Consider the following 21,901-nt stretch of genomic DNA (forward strand, 5'->3'; position numbering starts at 1 on the left):
ATAGGTAGTTATTGTAATGCCTCTATTATTTGATCAACTAAGATACTGTTTCTGCTGTAAAATTATGGCTGGGTTAGAGGTTGTTAACAAGACTACTATTGCAACCATACTCTAATTTCTTTCAGTCCTTGTGCAGTGGTTTGAAAATGTAAAAAATCTAATCTTTATTAGATCTGGTTCTCTTAAATACAGTATTTGTCTTGTAACATGCATGCCTGACCATGAGCCTTTGTAAGGATTTTACCTTCTTTTTTCACCTGTTAGCCTTGTAAAAAATTTAACTGCCCCAGGGACAGCAACTGTTTTCCAATGGGTGAATAAACTAGTAGGCCCTACTCGTACTTACATAGCATGTGACTAATTTTACTCAAATGACTATAGTTGCTAATAGTTAAGGAAACAACTTGTTGAGTAACATTAATCATGTGTATAGGTGTTTACAGGATCAGGGCCAAGGTTTATTCTTTATCTTCTCGCAAGGGCAAAGAGGTAATTAGATGCTTCTTTTGCATCAGAGCTGGTAACTTTCATCTCCATTTTGCAAAGAATGGCGTAGGTTTAATGACTGCTATTTTGGGAAGATTGATGGTCGTGGTATCAAGACTGCTGCTCTTGTGCGTATCTATATCCCGAATGATGCACTGAATACCTGACAAGTTGCTTAGCACAGACAGAAAAAGAAGTGAGGATATGAAGACGACACAGAACGGAACAGGTAGATTTCACGTAGAACAGAGTGCAGCCTCCTAGCAATACTACATTCAAGCAAAACTGCCTCTTGGACCTCAGCTGTGCATGTTGGGATGGAGTTGGGGGTTTTAAAGGTAGTCTTGGGAAAGCTTTGTGGTTTTCGTCAGTAGCAGTGATCCCTGGCATGTCATCTGAGGTTTAATTTACCCTCACCAAAACCAGCTACTGACTTTGGTGTCATACTATCCAACTAGATAATTCTCTAAGCACACTGTCCATTGACGTATGCTGTAAATCTTATATTTTATTAATAAAAGTATGCATAGAAAACATTTTGTCAGGTTGCTTTTTATCCTCTTTCCTGTCCTCCTTTTTCTCTGTTCACAGGTATTTTTGAAATTGCTGATCTCTTCCCTACTGCATGTTGAACATACCCCATTCTGCTAGCTTCTGAGTTGTGATTTCTGGGCCTTACCCTAGACAGCTTGCTAGGCTGGGTGGGTGCAGGGGTAATTCTGCAGAATTCTTGCAGAAAAGCAGCTGCTCCGCTCTAGCGGTCTCCTCCAGAGCCCAGCGAAACCAATGCATGTTCTCCATTCTCGGTCCTTGAATACCAGCTAAATACAGACAAGGAGTTCTGTTCCCTAGTGTCTTGTCTTGAAGCCAGTGATACTACCTAAATGCCAACTACCACTTAAGTGGTTAGTATCTGCAAAATTACAACCGTATTCTGAACCACAGTGATACTACTGCCGCCAATTAACGTTCAGTGTAAGTTCGTTGTCTGACTGGTACAATGCTGCGGTATAGGCAAGTTCTGTGGCTGAAGTGCCTTCACTATTTTCCTGCTGAGAAGTGCCTGCTGCCTTGAAAATGCGTTGGGTATGCAGCAACACCCTGCTTTCCCTTACTGTTCTGTTGAGGCAGGAGTGTAACTTCTACTCCAGCATTTATTACTTAAATACTTACTCTTTTATTCTGAGCCTAATTGGAAAAATCTCAGAGCTGATAAGCAGAAACCTGTACTTTTCCCCGTCTTGTAGAGGGGCTGCTGGATAGTGGAGTACTAATTTGGGTGGGGTTTTTTTGTTTATTGGCGGCTCTGGAATTGGTTGTTCTTGGGTATGACGTAACTAGGAAGTAATTCCATGTGCACTGGTTTTCAGCTCTTCATCTCGGGTGGTAGAGAAGGTGTATAATCTCCCAATTCACAACATGACACTTGTGACTGCAATTGAACAGAGGGAGATGTTTCCTTTTGCGCTTTCCCATGCAACTAGCTGTTGTAAATTGGAGGACTGGCGCACTGAATAGGTGTGGGGAGAGCTGTGCTGCAAGTGAGGTTGCTGCATAATGACTGTCAGTGGCTTGAATGATTTGTCTAAGTTTGCTCTTGGCAAACATATTACTTAACCTGGTATAGAAAAGTTTGGGCTTGTAAAAACGAGTGGTGGAAGAAAGCAATAGTGCCTGGAATAAAAACAGTAAGCATTTCTTTCTGCTGTGATACAGCTGAGAGACTAAGAAACAGTGTGACTTCCATTTCTCTACACGATCTACTCTTGAATTTTAATAGTCTCAACCTTTTGCAAACAATCTATTGTTTCTTTTACAAGAAAAGAGCACTTGCAGTTTTTTCTGAGGGGAGTTTTTCTGTATGGGTGCTCTCCACTAGGAGGCAAAATGTTACCAACGAGAGGTGGGTGCTTCAAAAACGCAAGGGATCAAGGTTGGATGTTGTGACTATCCCTTGAAGTTATCTTTGGAAGCACCAGTTGCCTGCAAGGACTGTCTGTTTGATCAGTTGTTGCTAAATATAAAATACAACAAAAGCATTTCCAGTGCACATCATCACTATCTCCAGTGTAAAGAAACCAACCAAGGTGTGTAGGGAAAAGACTGCCTTTGTGTTTGCTGGGGTGGCATCCATCTTAGCAGCAGGTTAGCATTTTCTTCAGATTTGGGGCAAAGTAGTACTAAATGAAGAAAACAAAAGCAATCGCAGCGTGTTTAAGACTTCAGATCATTCTTTACTTAAATTGCTTCAAACATTTAGAACACCTTGGAACCATGAGAATAAAACAGTGGTATTAGCTTGGCTCAGCTCTGTGAGATAAATTTTGTTACTTGTTTGATTTCAATCAACTTAAAGGCCTTTTATAACTTTCTAGAAGAAAAACCTTTTCATTACACTTCAGTACGAAAGGCCTTTCCCAGGAGTTTATGGCTATTGTTTCTCTTCTATTAACATGTGGTTTTCTGTCCCTCCAACCTTGCTATTGTCATAGCATTTTCCATCCAAGGATTCAAATTACTTTACAAACATTAATTACATCTTTCAACTGCCTTAAGGAACCTGTGTAGTGGTTAGAGCACAGGGCTGAAAGTCAGGACTTGTGAATGCTATTTCTGGCTCTGCGTTGACTCACTCTATAATCTTGATCAATTTATTTCTGACTCAGAAACTTTAGTAGTCCCACTTTACTGATAAATCTTCATGCCACAGGTATTAGAGCAAATGCTTCCTGAATGATGGAGATGACAAATACTCATCATGCTAGCCTGTGATTGGTGGGGTTGCAAAGTAGGATAGGATTACCTAGGCAGGTTTTCTATTCAAAATCATAAGTAGCTCATTGTTCTGATTCCAATCTAGAATGTATCTGCAGCCTTTCTACCTGTAAACAGCTGGTTTATTAAATTATTTAAATTACTGCTTTCTTTTTACTACATGTAGCTAGTTCTCTTCCAGTGATATCCCAGAGACATCCATATTTTCCACAAGATTAAACGTTCGGTACAGTCATGCAGGGTATGCAGTCAATTTGGTAAGAAAGGTCAGCGTTACAAAAGGTGATTTCAGATGTCCACACTTCAGTATTTGGATGCTTGTCAACACGGCATAGATGAATAGAAGATGAAAAACCTCTGAAACCAGTATTCTAGTATGGGACAATTGTGACAGCTGTACATACAGGTTTTTTCTCTAGCTTGAAATACTCCTGACACAAACAGAAAAAAAAGCTATTTCTTTGCCTGTGTAATGGGGAGGTAATGGAAGAAAAAACACTAATGGAAATGCATCTGTGTAACTTCTGTCTCTGAAGGTATTACTGTTACTGAACTCCTATTATGGGTACAGTAATGTAAAAAACCACAGTTCATATTCTCATGGCTGCTGATGGAAGGGGTTTATGATGTAAAAGACTCCTTTACTGCTGTTGGGAAGCAAAACGCTTATATGTATGTGTGAGATGGGACTTAAGTTACGATGTTCCACCAAAAAGACTCTAGGCCTCAAAGTAAACTTTGAAGTTTAAGTGATGTCAAATGGAGTGAAGTTAGTAAAGGTGATTTCTCAAGCTGTGAAGGCAAGTTAGGTAATCATCTGTGAGGAAGTTAGTGAAAGAGGACATTAGAAACAGAAGAATCCCAGTAAAGGTTCTGCTAACTGCCATACCAAGTATCTATGAAAAGTTGTTCTGCCTTGAGGAATTGACTCGCCTGATTTTCAAGATAAAATTGACTCTTACCTTGAAATGAATAATTTAGAACCTTGTTTTCTATATATGACCATTACATGAAAGTGACTTAGATTATTGGCACAGAAGCTACTCACATTATGACTGAAGAAACCTCAGCAGGGTAAGGTAGATGTTTGCAACTGTATCTCACTGCATTTGAAAATCTATTCCATGGAAATTCAGTGTTACTCCCATTCTCAGTGCAGCAGTATGTGCATAAATAGCCTGAGGTTGCCTCTTCATTTTCATGCTGAAAGGAAACTGGCGCACGCTAGTAATTTCACTTTTTGTAGCTATGATTTTGCATCCCAGTTAAGAACGAGTCCAATTTTGTTACAGAGATGCCATCTTCTCCATCTTAACTGTGTGCCGAGAATTAAAAGAACTCCCATGCGCGAGGTTGGTTTGTCTACTAAATGCTGTCATTTCAGGTGGGTATTAATCTTAAAAACCATTAGTTTTTCCAGAGTGCCTTAACTATATTTCATGGACCTAGTAGTTAACTTAAACTTATCTGAGGTAAAGGGAAGACTGATGAGAGGGGAAAGAAGTGTTCAGAGCCTCGTACCATTGCGCCATGCAGGTTTGACAGGTTACCTCACACCTGCTCTGCTAAGGGAGGAGGTTTTGCTGCAATCTCTCATGTGGAAACACGTCTGAGCTGGAGGCCTGATGGGTACCGCGATAACCGTGACAGGGGTCTGACGGGTCCTCTCTGGAAACAGAACAGGCTCCACCGCCTGGAAAAGGGCTGCAAGGCCTTGGGGGCTCAGCCTCCAGCCAAGGTGAGGGAACGCGATCAGCCGTCTCTCCTGAGAGGAGGGCGCCGTCCGAGGGCTTCCCGAGAGCCGTGTGGGGAGAGCCGGGTCCCTCCAGCCCGCCTTTCCCGCTGAGGTGAGCTCCCCCTCCTCGCCGCCCTCCCGCGCCGTTTCCCCCTCACAGACCGCCCGCCCTCTGCGCACGCGCGGCGGCGGCGGCGGGCCGTGCGCAAGCACGGTGAGCGAGGGCCATGGTGCGCGGCACGCGCCCCGCGGCGGCCGGCGCCTGCGCGGCGGCTGAGGGCGGGAGCGGCGCGACCCGCGCCTGCGCAGTGGTGAGGAGGCGGGGTGGCCGGGCCCGGAGCGGAGTCCAGGTTTGTTGTTGTTGTCCCAGCCTCAGCGGCTCCTCAGTCGCCGCTCCTCGCGCCGCCATGTCCAGCCCTCAGGAACCGCCGCAGCAGCAGCAGCACAACAACAACAACAACCCGCCGGCTGAGGGGACGCACACCGAACCGGGCCTCAACAGTGAGTGCGGCCGCCGTTAGCGTGTGGAAACGAACGCGAACGGGGCGGGGGGGACGACGGACACCGCGGGGGGGCGGGGGGGGGGGGCTGTCTGTGAGGGCTGCCCCGGGGGCCGCGACCCCCTTCCCCCCCATCTCCCTTTTTCTGAGCCGCGATTGGCCGAGGACGGGGCCGCGCGAGCCGCCGGGGGCCAATCGGCGGCGGAAGGGGTGTAATTGGTTCGGTGGTGTCCGCCGGGGGGGGAGGGGGGGCGGCTGTGAGGGAGAGGCGGGCGGTGAGGCCTGAGGGGGCGCGGGGTGGAGGGGGGGGACACACGACGGACACTCGGCGGGGGTTGCCTGAGGGGGAGCGGGGTTGGGAAAGGGGCTGGCGGGGTGTCCGCAGGGCTTGGGGTGGTGGGGGCTGTGGGAGCCGTCGGATGCGGGGCTGGGAGAACGGAGGGGGCTGCGCGGAATGAGGGGGGGGGGGATGCGCGGCAAAAGCGGGGTGAGAGCTCGGGGTGCTGTGGGGTGGGAGGGAGGGTCGGGGACGGAGGGTTTCGGGGCCGGGCTGCTGCTCACGGGGAGCGCTGGTGGCTGAGGGGAATCGACCACGGCGAGCGACAGCCGGAGGAACGAGCGAGCGCCGTAGCCGGGTGCTAGCCGAGGAGAGCAGGAGCAGGTTTGTTTCGTGGTTAAACTGAGTTTATTCCTGTGGCTGGTATTAACAGCTAAGATGGGGATACAGCAGGGTAGGGGGAGGAGCGTGACTGTGGGAATGAGTTTATTCAGGGGTTGAGTCAATACCACTGACGTGAGCTATTTTCCTCTATATCCGGCATCTATGTCAGCTGCTCTGCTGCATCCTTTTGTTACTAGGATAACACTAGTAAGGCACATCGGTGGTTTTTATGTAGGCTCTCGTACTTACTTGGCAGATGCTTTTCCCTCGTTTTAAACAGCTGCTTCAAATGTGTCCTTTTGTTTGTTTGTAATTATTAAGGATACTCCCGTGGAAGACGTGAATAAATTGCATTAATGATTAACTGTTACCTTCGTGGTTTACAATGAAGTTAAACTGACCACGAAATATATTGGTTGGTTGATCCCCAGTAACTCAATGGGAATTGTATTAAAGAAGAATAAACTGTGCCCATTTCATAACACTGCTATTGTATTATGGTAGCACTACGTCTTGTGATAACGATGGCAGTTTACAAGAATGTTCACCTGTGTTAAATAGGTATTTTAGCAAATTATTTAGGGCTGTTAGCATACTTAAATAACAATTTAAGCTGTCTTAAAGTTGTGACGTGCCTAGTGCATAAGTCAATGCTTACTTTAGAAATTGTGATCTTCGATTCTTCTATATTTTAATATTTCCTTTTTGCTTTCTGTTAGTATGTTAATTTACCCTGTGGGACACGTTAACCTGCTGTAAGATAGGAGCAACAAGCGATGAGTGCACTGTAAGCCTGTGCTTGATCTGCCCACGTAGATCTTATTGCTGGATCAGCACGTAAAGGCTTAGCAAAATCAATGTGATTACTGAAGGTGGTGAGCACAAGGTATGAGAGGAAATGTTTGATAGTCTGTGCTCCGTGAACAAAACAAATGCAGCCAATCGGCTCCATGTAGGCTTAGTGCTGCTTTCAGATGTTCAGCCGCTCCACAATGCTTTGGTGTTATAGGTACATTTTCTGCCATTATATAAGCTTTTGAGTGAACCTTTTCAGGCTAATGAGCTTAGACACTTATTCATTTTGTTCTGTATGTCATTTGTGCATGTTTAGGGCCTTTCATTCAAAGATCCCTTAGTACTTGAATCGAAGGTCAGAAGACCTGGGAATAAAACTGGTAACTGAACCTATGCTTTGTTGGGTTCACCAAAAAAAAAAAAAAAAAAAAAAAAAAAAGCTTGCTTGCTCTGGGAATTCTAGATGCTTCCTATATTTTAATTATTATAAAGCTCTGTTACATATTGACAAAAAGAAGAAATCCCACCTTAGGCAGGAACCCTTCTACCTCTGTCATGGAAAATCTGCTTAATAATTACCACTATGGGAATCTGAACAGCTTTCTTTTTTTCTCTCTCTTTTTAGCTGCTTTTTTTTTTTTTTTTTTTTTGATGGTGTACTTCATTGTAGAAGTGATATTTCTTAGCTTATTCAAGTTGACCATGACTCAGACTTGTGAGCTACTAGTTTGGAGTATTTTATAATGTGTATATATGTATATAATCTATATACTGTCCTTGATATCTCCACCCCACCCACCCAAGTGAAATCACAGGGTGAATAAACAAGATGAGGTGCATCTTCCCCCACACATTTAGCTACTGTTGTTTAAACAGTCCACCAGTTACGGAAAAACATGCAGTTAAAGTCAGTGTATATCAGTTCATAGTGAAATAGTTAGCCTTAGAGCATGGCTAAAATTCAGATAATTCTGGAGAAAAATACCCTTCATAGAAACAGTTTTGGCTTGGGTTTTTGGTTTTTTTTTGTTGTTGTTGTTTTGGGGGGGGGTTACCCCAAATTGTGTGGTCATGTGATTTGTGAGGGAGGACAATTTTGCCGTATTTCTTAATTCTACTGCTCTTCATTCTACCATGTTTCTTGTTTTACTGTCAAGTTGGAAATATGGTAAAACTGAGAGTTCTCGTGGGTGATTAATGTAACTTCCTTAGTTTTGACAAAAGCTTGGGGCAAAAAGCACCCTTTATTGTGTGGGCGGTTTACTCTAAACTGTATTCCTGTGCATCTTTTTAAAGAAGCAGAGATTTCTGTCCCTCTAATCAGAGTCTTTGAAACTACTAGGGCTCTTGGGCTCCCTCTCCCAAACCGGTTGTGACTGCCAGTGGGAGTATGTAGCATGTTTTAGCTTGATGTCAGATTACGCTTCCTTGAATGTATTTTGACTCATTAAAAGTGAGGTCAGATGGAGAACGTGCTGCTTGTCATGTAAACTACTGCTTGACTTGTTGGGACTCTTTACTCACAGTTTAATATGAGTGTTCTTCCTAGTATGGCCACAATGCGTTTTAGATAAACGGCAAGTTTTGTCAGTCCGGGATAAATGTTAATAAAGATTTTATTTGTGCATAATCTTAAGTGCTGTGGAGGTGTGTTTAGTAGCTGCATACTAGAGCAACCCGTTCTGATCATCTTCCACTGGGCTTTTCTCTGCCCATGCTTGGTGTCAGAGGACGACATCCCCTTGCACCTTTGCCCTCTGTTCTTTTCACATTGTTTGTCACTCCCTGCTGATTTTTTTTTTTTTTTTTTATGATAGATGTCTCTGCAGATCCTGAGCATTGTAATTCTCCCAATAGATGCTCTCTGCTCCGAGATGGCTACCGTGGAATATATGGCTTTCTGGCTTAACTGTCTCCCAACTGCAGCTGCCACATGCTTTTCTGCAGGTGTGGCCTCTTGCTGTGGAGGTGTTGCTACGAGACAAATCTACCCTGCTGATGTAGTTCTTAGTGTAACCTTTTTATTTTGAAATTGAAACACCAGCAGTCATCATAAATCTGAAATAATATGGTCTCTGTGTCTCATACTGACTAGTCCGAGCAAAGGCTGCTTGTTCCCAGTTAACACTTCATTATCTGAAAAGCTCTGTGTGTAGTACAGAATTGGTGTACCTCTTGTGATTGTGCACAAGAGCTCTGTGCACACCCTGAATTCCTTGTTTGTGAATACAGCTTGGGGAAACCAGACTGTAAACCACCAGGTCTCTTTAAGAGTATGATGCTTCCATGGTCATCAGTATAATGGTGTAGTTAATAGTTGGTACTAAGGATAAACTCTGTTTCAGCTTCACAAAATCAAGTTGAAAATAGGTGGACTTGTTATGACAAACATCCCTTCCTGTGTCACTGATACAGTTCCCAGAGCCAAAACTTTGCTATAAAAAAATAAGTGCAGGTACTCTAAGGTGCATTTCAGAAGTCAAAAAATCAGTGTTAAAATTTAGAACCTGTAAAAATAATGTTTGAAAAGTAGTTTCAGCTGTTGTATGTGTATCTTTAGGCTTTCTCGTCTTTTCTTGAGTATTTTTACCTCAGTGGTGAAGATGTCAGAACTTTAAAAAATAAAAAAAATAAATCAATGAAACAAAAACCCTGAAAGCACTCAACCTCAGGTGGTATAAATTAAATTACATAGGAGTTGTGATGACATAATATACATGTGTGAAATCATTATCTGACTGATAATGGGAAATAATGTCAAATTGAAAACAGCATGCTTTTGAGAAATTGGAGATCTTTCCCTCCATAATCATGGCTAATAAAGTGGCTGTATGGACAAGTGATTCTTGTTATATGTCTTAATGAGAAGGTTGGAACTGCAATTCGATAGGGTATGTACTTAAATATTTGGAACAGATAAAGCAGTAGAATTCTATCTTTATCCCTCAGGACATTAAATGGTATATTTATGAATTAAGAATATTTTCAAAACCTGTTTGTTTCCATTTGTTTCCAATTGAAATGTCACTAACGAACATACTGGTAAATATTGTTTTGCATTTAGTTAATCTGCACATAAAATGCAAATGAAGACATTTAAAAACAAGAATCCTCAACCTAACTACAGCGTATATGAATTTTTTAGCAGATGCTTTTATCCTTATGATATACTCTTGCTCTTTTGTCGAATCTCAGTGCACACATGGATACCCATAGGTACAATTACAAAAAAAAGGGGAACAACCAGTAAATCTCAACTTGTAGGCCATACAGGCTTACCTGGCTAAGGAAAAAAAAAAGAGGCTGAACTGATGGCATTGAAATTACTAACTGTTATTATATGTGAGACCTCTGGATTTCTCATGCTACTCAGTTCTTTTTTTTGGTTTATTAGCAGTGAAATCTTTTAATCTAATTGCAGTGAAACGTATGTTAGCATGGTACTTTACCTGTGTAAGGAAACATAACGCCTATCTCAAGCTTCTGATGGTTTGAATAGTGGTAGGACCCATTAAGGTTGTGGTAGGATAGGAGAGGTGGCAGATGGCATTGAATGGGAGATGTTTGTTAGAGGGCCAGGGCAAAGTTGAATGAGGCCTGAGAAGTCAGGCTGGCTGACTGACGGGTATAAAAATCAGGATTTGATTCGGAGCCTTTGGAAGTAGAGGGAAGAAGGAGAACATGAAATTGCAGAAGGGGGAGTTGTATAGGAAGGGGCTAGGGGCCGAAAATTTTGTTTCAAAAAGGAATGTAGAACAGGGAAGTGTAATTGAGTGTCCTGGTTTCGGCTGGGATAGAGTTAATTTTCTTTCTACTAGCTGGTATAGTGTTATGTCTTACGACATTGAGTGCTACATAGGTAATTGAAACTTCAAACTGCAGAGAGAAACTTGGCGTATTAATAGTTGAGGAGAAAGAGAATGTTTTATTTGACTAGCTCAGGAGGTAGGTAGCAACAAAATGTAACTTTTTTAGGGGTGTGTTTGTTTATGAAAGAGGAAGAAACACATCACTCCTGTCTCCAGTACATGTTTATGAGCTTTTTCCCAGCAGCAGTGTATGTTATCTGAATTCACCATATTCATGTTTTTTTCTGTGTGTAATTGATAAACTTAAGATGGGTTTTAGTTCCACTGCTTTTAATGAAATGACATCTGGCTGGCCCAACAGGTTCCTGGGTGGAGTTACAGATGAACGGCAATGGCAACAGCAATGATAATGGCAATGGGAAAAACGGAGGTCTGGAACATGTCCCTTCATCATCCTCCATCCACAATGGAGACATGGAAAAAATTCTCCTGGACGCCCAGCATGAATCAGGACAGAGCAGTTCAAGAGGTAGTTCCCACTGTGACAGGTAAAGAAATATTTGCTGTCCCCCATGCAATTTATTGCAGTTTTTATCCTCTAGAAATTAATGGAGGGGTAAAGCTTTTTCTCAGGCTTAAGTTTGTCATGTTCCAGTATTTGGAGTAGTTGCTGGCTCATGATAACTGGCTATCAAATAAGATATCTGACTTCAAAAATACATCATTGCTACAGAAAGCTAACGAATCCAGAAGTGGGAAAGTCACATCAACACCACAGTTAAATTTCACATTGTCTTAAATCACATATGGTATAAAAAATATCTAATTTTACTGGCTCATTAATAATAGTGTTATGTACGCGTGCTTTATATTTAGTCAAGCATAATAAAATGTATCACTGGACTTAACAGAAAAAAAGATTCTTGGAATTTTTACTCCTTGCTTTCAGTATTCTACTTTCAGTATTCTACTTTTTTTTCCTGTGGAGGGAAAATATTTCATATCTAACAATATAATCCTTTGAGGCACACGTGAGCATTATGATATTCTTACATGTTCATTATACCTTTTTCCTATGAAGTTTTCGGGCAGTTTTGGAAATCCTTGAGAGGTTTCTATATATAATTTTAACTGTCCTTCTGCTCGTGCCTCCTTTGGTTTTGCTGGGTGAATGCTGTCTGACTGTCTTGTCTACTATGTAGCTTATATAAGTGGTTGATCAGATAAAAAAGCTGTTTAAAATTAGTTAGGCCTGATTTAATTAGCAAATGTAGTAGACTGAAAATGATCCATACCAGTATTTCAAGTGGAATGGTTACATTTATACAAAATAAAGTTTGTTACATCTATGTTGCTAAGAAACTAGTTGTCAGTAGTTTAGTTAACTTTCCAGTCCAACCAGGAATGTTTGCTAGGTGATGGTTGTATAGTTTCTTTTACTAGCATAGGATTTTTTCAATCATTACCCATGTTTTAAGTGAATGAAGACACATTTCTTTTTTTTTTTTTCTTTTTTCCTTTTTTTTTTAAACTTAATTTTCCACTTGTTAACTTCTTGGTAATTCTTTTCCCCTTTTGACAGTTGAAGTAACGTACAAGAAAGGGGAGGTACTTTGATATTTTGCATTCTTTTCTAAAAGTTCTAAACAGTAAGTTGCTCTTAAATGTGGTGTTTTGGGTTCTTTTGGGGTATTTCTATAAATACACCTTTTTCATGAAAGCTTAAGTCAGGTTAAAAAGATGCCCTTAGCATTTTAATGAGACACACCTGCGTTGGTGCATCATACAGCATTTTGTATTGTTCCTGACTTAAATTCTCTAGCGTTTCCTTGGTTGAGATTTGATAGTTGATTAATTTCTCAAGTAGATGACCAAATTTTTAATATTCAAAGTGAGGCTAACGAGGAGAGTGTGTGTTGTTGCCAAGCATTAAAAGGTGTTTTGGTGTGTAAAGTTTCCTCTTGTAATGATACAAAAAGAGGTATAATTCACAATAGTGGCAGTGTTTACTAAAAGAAGGAAGTGATCTACATCTTTTGTGTAGCAGTTGAAGTTTTGGGCAATGCTTTCTTTGTTTCGGTGGAAGGACAGTCAACCCTGTTAAGAAAGGTAGGATTACAAATGGAAAAAAAAATTGAAAAAATGAAGAATTTTGGAAGACTTTCTAATACTGATATTTGTGATCTGAAGGGTAGTGTAGTCTGTACCTCATTGGAATAGTGTGCAGAAGTGCATGTGGAAATGATTCAGCTGAGATGCTATTTACACTAATGATTCTTTAGGTGGCAGAGTGTAGTATGACAAAATGACATAATGAAATCAATTTTTCTTTAGCCCTTCACCTCAAGAAGATGGACAGATAACTTTTGATGTGGAAATGCACACAAGTAAAGACAGTAGTTCTCAGGTATTTTCTTCATTAACCTTTAAAATACATCAACTTTTAAAAAATATATTTTAAAGTTGTGTATGTTGTATATAGATCATATATTTATATAGATCAGTACTGGGAGTACTTGAGAGGTAGAGCAAGCTCTCTGTTATGTCAAAAGATCTAAAATGTTATGTATTTTACATGTCCAAAAAATGCATTAAACTACTGCTTGCTAGCAAGTTCTTTTTTGTCCATTTTGAGACCCTAAACTTGGCTGTTAGCTGCAGTACAAGCAAATGAATTGTATAAACCTTATTTATTCAGAATTTGGAGGTGTCCCTTAGTCATTTGGGTAAGGCTGTTTACTTGTTTTGTACTTTGTTCTTGCAGGTTTTTACTCATTCTTTTTCAATGGAACTTTATATAGTACCTGCCTGTAAATAGGTATAATAAATAATTTTTGTGCACTCAAGCTTTTGTCAGTTTAACTAAATTATCTTTTCTTTTAAGGGTTTGCTTTCAGAATAAGTTTTTATTAAATTAAAACACATTCCAGAACAATTACTTTTAACAACAAGGCAGGGTTAGTAAACTTTGTTTAGGCTTACATTCTGTGTTAATTGAGATTTGACTTGTAGAGAGTAACAGCTTTGGAGTGAGGGGAAAAATGAGGCTACATCTCTAAAGCTGAGAAATGCTCTGTTTAGTAGCAGTCATATTATTGTTTTAACACTGCTTGCACTCTGTGTGTCAAACCTGTTTGTTTTTGAAATGTTTATATTTCTGCACAAGATTTCAGGATGTTCAGTTTATTGCTCTACAGATAGTCGGCTCACATGATAGTGAGTAATCTCCGTAATACAAACTGAGAGGAGGCTAATGCTGAACTCTTAGTTTGATCATTTAATAGAATTTGCTGTCTTCAGCAGTATAAATAAAAAGCATTCCTGGAAGAATGAAACCTTGCATTTAATTTTGTCAAAGGCCTGACCAAACAGTAGGACTGGTGTGGTTCTGCCCTATAGAGCCAGAACGATCTGAATGAAGTTGTTGGTTAGGTCTGCCATCTGACTTTTGTGACTGTCATATTTGATTATTTTTGGCTTTGGTATGGTTCCCGCTTTAATGTTTTAAGTGGTTTATCTTATTTTACTAAATGTCACTCAGGAAAATGTTTTAATATGAAGGAGGAGGTTGTACCAAAGTCAGTGGCGTTCTCTAGTCTTTCTAATTATTTTTTTCCTATATGGTAACATGTGCATCTAATGACGTAATGTTAAATCTCTGGATCAAGACAATTGTCATGAGTGCTTGCCTTTCCCTACTGCATCTGGGACACAGTCAGTAGAAGCTGCTAGTTGCAAGTAATACAAATTCTAAATGACTAACAATACCTCTAAGAAAGTCAAAATACTGTTTATGAAACCTTTTTATTTGGCTGTCTTTCTGTGTGTTAGCCACATTCTGTATGCTGTAAATAGAATGTCATCAACTTAAAGTTTTTGCCATTTGTAAAAACTTTGTTTAATATTTTTTGCATAATGCTGGCTTCTTACATTTAGGATTAAAATAATCTTTTTTTGTTAGTTTTAAAAAACCAAACAAACAACTTGCAATAATGTGGAAGTCCTAGATATAGTAATAAAATTTGTGGTGTACTGACTTCTGCCAGTCCTCCTATTGGCATAATAAAATCTCTTCTAAATAATCAGTAGTCTGAGAACACTTGCTCGTTTATCAGCTGCCACCATTTGGTGCATATCATTTTGCCACTGTTGTTGTTGCTCTCGATTTAACACCATAAGGAGGAGCTAATTGAGTGTTATAAGGCTTGTCCCATGTATATTTTCAGTCTGAAGAAGAAGCAGTAGAAGGAGAGAAAGAGTTGGAAGTTTTGAAGAAAAGTGCTGACTGGGTGTCAGACTGGTCAAGTAGGCCTGAAAACATTCCTCCCAAGTGAGTTAAACTCTTTTCTTTAATGAATATTCTTTTATATGAAGGAGAGAAGAATCATGTCACAACTGCATGGAATTAGTCTGGCTCTCCAAATAAGATCATCTTAGAAAGAGATAGATTTCTCTTTGGGAAGGCTACAAAAAGTCAAAAAAATGAAGTATGAAAATCTTAATAGCAACAGAATTACCTTTTTATTGAAAGTAATATAAATCCACAGCAAGCTGATTACAAGGTTTCTTGACATAATTATTGGGAGAGCTGGGTACTTGGAGCTGGGATTCATGGGATTTAGTTTTGGCTTATTGAATGGAATAGTGTTGAGCAAGTCTCCTAAATTCTCTGTACCTTTTTTTCTTTCTATGTAAAATATGTAATGTTCATCCACGGAAGGGGAAACGTTGAGATCCTTGAATGCAAAGCATTTTTATTAAAATAGAGGATGCTGTCTAAATGTAGCAGACTTCTGTATCTCTGTTTGGAACAAAAAATGAGGCTCTTGCTAACAAATCACATCCTGAAATTCCCTCTCTCGGACCTACCTCTCTCTTCAGCTACTGCTCCCTTTGTCTCTATACTGTCTGTGTAAGTGGTCTCTCCACAATACCTCCTATTATTCTCTTTGATTCCTTACTCTGTGTAAGGGATCTGTTGCTTTGATCTCTAGCTCTTTGTACTTTTAAAAAAAATGTTCCTACAGAGATCTGTGCATTTGTGTGGGGGAAAAAAAAAGAAACAAAAAAATCTTGTTGAATTTTTCCCCCCTCCCCCTCTTCTTTCAGGGAATTTCATTTCAGACATCCTAAACGTTCAGTGTCTTTAAGTATGAGAAAAAGTGGAGCAATGAAAAAAGGTGGCATTTTCTCTGCAGAATTTCTTAAGGTTTTCATTCCATCTCTGTTCATATCTCATGTTTTGGCTTTGGGACTAGGGTAAGTATTAACCTAATTCTCACTTTAACTATTGCATCTGGCTTTGCTTTTCCCTTTTACTTGTGTATTAGGTGGCTGCTGAAAAGGGCTTTATCTTGAAAAACTAGAATACTGTTGCACCTTGCTCAAGATAGACTTGGTGCGCTTTTTGAAATGCAGGAAAACTTTGCAGCAATTAAAACTTTGCAGCCACTAATATGTTTTATTTCTAGAATAGACCAAGTTTCTTGTATTGAAAATGCATGGATTGTCATGAATTTGCAAATGACCTTTGCAATTATAACGTGCCATTTGATTATCCACGCCTTCTACTTAAATGCTTCAGGTTATAATGTAGGGCAAGTAAGAAAAGAATAGGTGGAAAACTGCTGTAACTTTTACTCACCATTACAAAAACACATTGTACAAATAATGATGCTGAAGTTCTGTGTGTATGGCACATACTGTGTAATTTTCAATGTCTTAATGCTGCAGTCCTGTGATATTACTGAAAGTCAAGTTTTGAATACTTAAAGAAAGATACATGAAATACTGGATGTGTCCTGCAAGATCAGCTATGACTCTGCTCAGCAATGTTTTCATTGCCAACATAATCTCTCAGCTTGCTTAAGTCCTTACGTTATGTTTATCCATTTTACGTTCTTCTGTGATGAGGGCAAAGTCATGTACTCAAAATATGTTTTTATTTAGCTTTGTATTTGTTTCTGGGGTGTAGTTCAAGCGTCTCTCTAAATTCTGGTAAGCTGTCAAATACATTAGGAGGATAGAATATATGAGAATAAATTGTAAGATATTTGTGCTGTAGCAAAATCGTGTATTTCTGCGACCAATTAAATCTTGCCTGGATTTATTTGTTAGACGTCAGCATTTGTGTAGATCCTCAATGCTCAGTGTTCTAAAGCTCACCCCCTCCCTTTATAGGCAGTCCTTCATTTGTTTTACCATCATAATATGGGAGTGTTGCTTGACTGTTCAAGAGTCCCTGTGTCGGGTACTCTACAAACAACACAAAAACTTTTGGACTGTGGTTTTCAAATGAGCTTGGGACTGGAAGAAACCCACTTTTATTGAACGTTGATGTCGTCGGTCCTTCTAGGCTCGTCTGAAAATCTCACTCCTTAAGTAATTTTATAGAAGAGAAGTGAAGTCCTTGGAAGAATCTCATCAGACTTTCTTGAAAGACAAATTAGAATAACGTGAGTGCATGAGGACTGTTTGGAAAACCGGGAGTATTTTCATGAAATACGATATGCCTTATACTTTTTATTTCAGCATCTACATTGGAAAACGACTGACCACACCTTCAGCCAGCACTTATTGAAAGATGGAGTGCAAAACCTGGAAATCCACGTGACCTGTGAAGGTGTTACTGTCTCATTTAGTACATTTGACTTGAGACCATTTTAAGCATGACCCTGACTTCACCCTTTCCTTACACATCCAGGTTTTTGCTAACTCTGGAATTCAGTATTGTGTTGGAACTCTGTTGAGGTGTTTCGCTATCCACATTCTTTCCCTCTCCTCCCATTCCCCTGCCTCTTGGCCTGCAAGACACGTCAGAGTTGCTGAACGGAGTTTACAACTGTCTATATGTTGCAAGGGCTTCTCTTGATGCAAAATGCCACCAGCAAATTTTAATTTTATCAGTGATGCTGTTGCCTCCTTAGTGCAACCTGACTTAAATAGCAGTTGTGCATGGTATAAATGTTGACTGTATTATGGTGATAAAATTAACAGTCTCTGTGGAAGAACATTATTGATTGGAGTGAAAATGAATTTTTCTATTGAAAAACAAGCTGGTTGTGAAATAAACTAAGAAATCACTGGCAATAAAAACAGTTTAAATCAGCTTTTGGGGGAATTTACTTGGCCCCTTGTATTGGCTAACACGATTTGATTTGCAGGAGGCAAAGACTGCATAAATTTTGAAGTAGGATAACTAAACCATCAGCATATTTTAATATTAGGTAATTGTTGTAATCTTGTCTTTTCTATGAAGTCAGCTCCTTATTCCTTGTAGGAAAACCTGTCTGATGCCTAGAAAATATTAGAAAAATTGCATTGTTTGCATGTGAAGAAGCTTTTCTTTTCCTTACCTGTTTTCTTAAGGGAAAATTTAAAATGTGAAATTTCCCTTTTAAAAGTAGTTTTAAATTAAGGAAAAACCCAACAGCTGTAGGTGTAGTTAGACTCTGTATAAAAGGATATGATTCTGTTTGTTGTGGAACCATTTACAGTTATGATGATATGGCAGTTTCAGAAAGTAAAGCGTTTGACTTATCTTTAAGGGGGACAATCTTGCAGGTGTGTAAAGATTCAGAAATTGTAAAGCTCTGAAATGTCTTCTGCAAATGAGTTTTCAATATTCCTATCGCTCATTGTTTACTGTACAATCTCCTTCGGGGATACATGGAATCTGAAAGTCACTTGTGATGTCTCATGTTAGATAGACTTCTCACTAATGTTGTTGAACTTTTATCTTAGGGAACATTAAGCCTTGTCCTCCTTCAGTGACACTTCTTTTCAAAATGTGAAGCTTTAGTACCAAATTGTTACAAAGCATTGGGACAGTCGTGTCCTTAAATAGATTTTATTGGATTTCAGAACATGTAGCATGACTCTGAAGGATAGAATACTCTTTTTTTATATATATATGAATATATAAAAAAAATATGATATAGACTTTAATACTAAGTATTTAGGGAACCAATGCTAATTTTAAGACTAGCACAAATCTCATTTAAATAAAAACTTCAGTAGGCGGACTTGTAGAAAATGATAAGAAAATACAGTCAGCCAGTTTGGAGAGAACAGCTACCTATAATTGTTTGCTTGCATCAGCCTTTATAAAGCTGATTATTTGATATAGCAGTGATGGCTTGAAACAGTTGATGCATAGAAGCTAAATCCCAACTGAGATTTGGTTTAAAAGAACTTAGCTCCCAGGAAGTAAAAAAGTTAAGTATAAATACACTGCTAAACTGTATTTATTTCTATTCTCTACTTCTGAATGCTGTTAGAGAATGCTTTCAGGGTGAAAGGGCAATCTAACAAAAAATTCTCTTGAAGACATCTGCTTTTTTCCTTTTAGTTGTGAATACTAGTGGCACTTGAGTTGCCTACAACTGCATATTTGTTTCAAGTGTGGATGTTGGGTTTCACCCAAAGGTGGGGGAGGGAAGGGGGAAGTGGTGAAGGGTGTTTTAGATAGTATCAAGTACATCATTTTACAGTCCTAAAAACTGAGGGAACGGGAGAAAGGCTGAAACACTTCCAGTTCTAATTGCAGCACTTTGTTTTGTATGGAAATTGGAATAGTGGAAAAATAGATTTTTACTAAGTAGGGAGTACTTTTAAAAAAAAAATTATCCCTTTCTAAATTAAAAGGTAATTCTTCTTCAGAATATCTGATAAATAATATTGCAAGCTTGTGGCTAGAGTATCATCACAGCTTATAATATTTGAAGGAGCCGTGAAGTAAAAATCGTGAAAACTATAGGTGAGGAATGGATACGTGATCACTGTAACACTTGCTAGGATATAATGCAGTATTTATTGATACCCTACTATAAGCTTTGGATGACAGTCTACAACTTCTAGTTTTACAATGAACAGAAACAGATTGTTGTATAATTTGAAAAGGGGTTTCAACTATTGATAGTTGAAGTTTTGTTAAGATAAATGTTGTTTAAAAAGCTTTATACCTGTTTACAGTTTTGGAAAAAAAAATGCAGGCTTCATTTTTCTTACATTCAGCAAAAACTGGCCTAGAATATTTGTAAATAGGATCAAGAAGAAAAATGCATAAACTCGCACATTAAAAATGCAGCAGGCTAACTTGACTGCAGCAAATGCATATTTACTTACTGTTTTAAAAAGTGAAAGCTGAAGATTGTTAGAAATTCAAATTTTTTAATTGACATTTGTTGAAATATTGGAGTTAACTGAGCCAAAGTGATTATGCATTCTTCATAAATTAGTTAGCACTTTGTAACATTATATACAGTTTACAGTACCTGTATAAGTTGTAGCTTATAAACATTTTGTGCCATTAAAGCTCTCACAAAACTGGTTGTCTGAAATTACTTCCTGCTGCGCCTTTCTTCTCTTTTTTCTTTCTTTTATTTTCTTTATTTTTACAGGACTGCTTTATATAGTGTTTTATGAAACTATTGTGTCCTGGGTTATATGAACATTGAAGCTGCTGTTTATAGACTGGAATAATTTTTTGAAAGATTGCTTGGGTGGGTTTTGGGGTTTTTTTGGTTGTTTTTTTTTTTTTATTTGTTTTGGTGGGTTTTTTTTAGTGACTTGGGATCATCTGCTTCTTTTCCTGAAGCACTTAATAAAAACATTTCCATTGTCAGCAATGTATACCTGCGCCAAGTTCTCCAGCACCTTGTCAAGGAAAACTTGTAAAGCAAAATAATGTAGTGGCATATGAAATGTAAAGTAGAATTGATGAGATTTTGTATAATTGGTCAACCCTATTGTACTCCTTGTATTTCTCTTCTGTTTCCTAACTCTGTTAAATTTGCAAATTAAAGAACAAGGGACATAAACCCTAGATGTTAATCTGCCTCCATATTCTTGGTTCAAGAGCACTGGTTATTTCTAGGAGTGTCATGTGAAGAGTTGTTCATTCTAAGTGTGAAACATCATTGTTCTGATACTGTTACTGACCACTTTATTTACCTAATGATTCTTTTCCATGTTTTTAATGTAAAAATCCAGAACTTTTTGAAAATAGGATATTTTTTTTTTCCTGAGGAATAAGATACATAAAATTAGAAATCCTACTTTCAGAAGGTCTAGATGTCTGGGTCTTACAATGAAACTTGGGCTTTAAATTTTGAATTACTACTACTTTGAAACTGCTTTGGACATCAGGGTTGTGGGGTTTTTGAGCAGATTGTTTCTCTGCAGCCAACCGAAGTAAACACATTTAGATAGTAGGTGCCACAGGAAAAAAATTTGTGTGCTTCAAAACTATTTTAGTTGTAATGCAATCTTTTGCAAAAGAATAAACCGAAGATAATACTGCATAAGGCATCAGTATCTTTGCACTAAGATTGTTGTGGTATAAATCATATTTCGATGGAGTTTGAGGACTGTCTTCAAGTTTCTTTTTGTTCTAGTACGTGAGTGTTCCAGTAAAGAATGAAGAGAAGGGATTTATTTACACACAGTTTAGAGCAGCATAGTGATGTTGCATATCTGTTCAACTAAGTGCAATGTAGCTAGACAAGTGAGTTGCATAGTGTCTTGTTTTCCTCTGTAATCAGCACCAAGAAGTGTGTTTCATGTTACATTCTGGGAAGGTTACCTTCTACCTTAACTGCAACACACCTAGAGATTTAGCTCAGTTAGCTATTCACCTGAGGCTGACGGGATGTTGAGTCCTACTTACAGTCTGTTTTCAAACTTGACTGTATACATATGAAAAGATTAGAATTTACTTTGAATTCGTTGTTTTATGAAAAAGTTCTATATAAAAGTTTTATTTATACATTTTTGTGTGTGTGTGCATACATGTAAAAATTCTATCTAAAAATGAAATCCTGATTCTGTGCAAGTTTTTGTAGGATCTTTGCCTTGTACTTAGTTATATATGAAGACTCCTTTGTGTTTTGGGTCTTGAAAACCAAATAAAATGCTAGGACTCTTGAACTATGCTGTATAGTTCAGTCATCACTTTAAAAACAAAACTAAAACCTTAAGATACTCCTGGAAAAAATCTCATGCTGCATACAGCATCGACATGAAAAAGAAAAAGCTAAATTAATTTCTGTTTCATTAAATCACTCTTTGTGTCCTGCACTGTATGTCAGCTTGGCTAAGCACAGCTGACTCAGCCAAACTTTTGCTTGCAGTACTTAAA

The 21,901-nt window shown here is 38.9% G+C and overlaps 1 protein-coding gene across 5 annotated transcripts; it reads left to right on the top strand.

The window, feature by feature from the left end:
• Positions 1-5,290: 5,290 nt before the first annotated feature.
• Positions 5,291-20,088, top strand: BNIP3L (BCL2 interacting protein 3 like). Of its 5 annotated transcripts, none has more exons than XM_075043608.1 (6): positions 5,291-5,497; positions 11,123-11,309; positions 13,096-13,168; positions 14,988-15,091; positions 15,871-16,020; positions 16,942-17,286. In XM_075043608.1, exons 1-6 carry the CDS (start codon positions 5,404-5,406, stop codon positions 17,057-17,059), a joined length of 726 nt encoding a protein of 241 aa, XP_074899709.1. In that variant the 5' UTR covers positions 5,291-5,403; the 3' UTR covers positions 17,060-17,286. The 5 variants fall into 5 exon arrangements, with proteins under 5 accessions (XP_074899709.1, XP_074899711.1, XP_074899712.1 ...); XM_075043610.1 differs by lacking the exon at positions 16,942-17,286 and adding an exon at positions 17,293-20,088 and having other exon boundaries at positions 5,292-5,497; XM_075043611.1 differs by lacking the exon at positions 5,291-5,497 and adding an exon at positions 6,012-6,157.
• The last annotated feature ends 1,813 nt before the right edge of the window (positions 20,089-21,901 follow it).

Source organism: Buteo buteo, chromosome 12 (assembly GCF_964188355.1).
Source record: "Buteo buteo chromosome 12, bButBut1.hap1.1, whole genome shotgun sequence".
Lineage (NCBI taxonomy): Eukaryota > Metazoa > Chordata > Aves > Accipitriformes > Accipitridae > Buteo > Buteo buteo.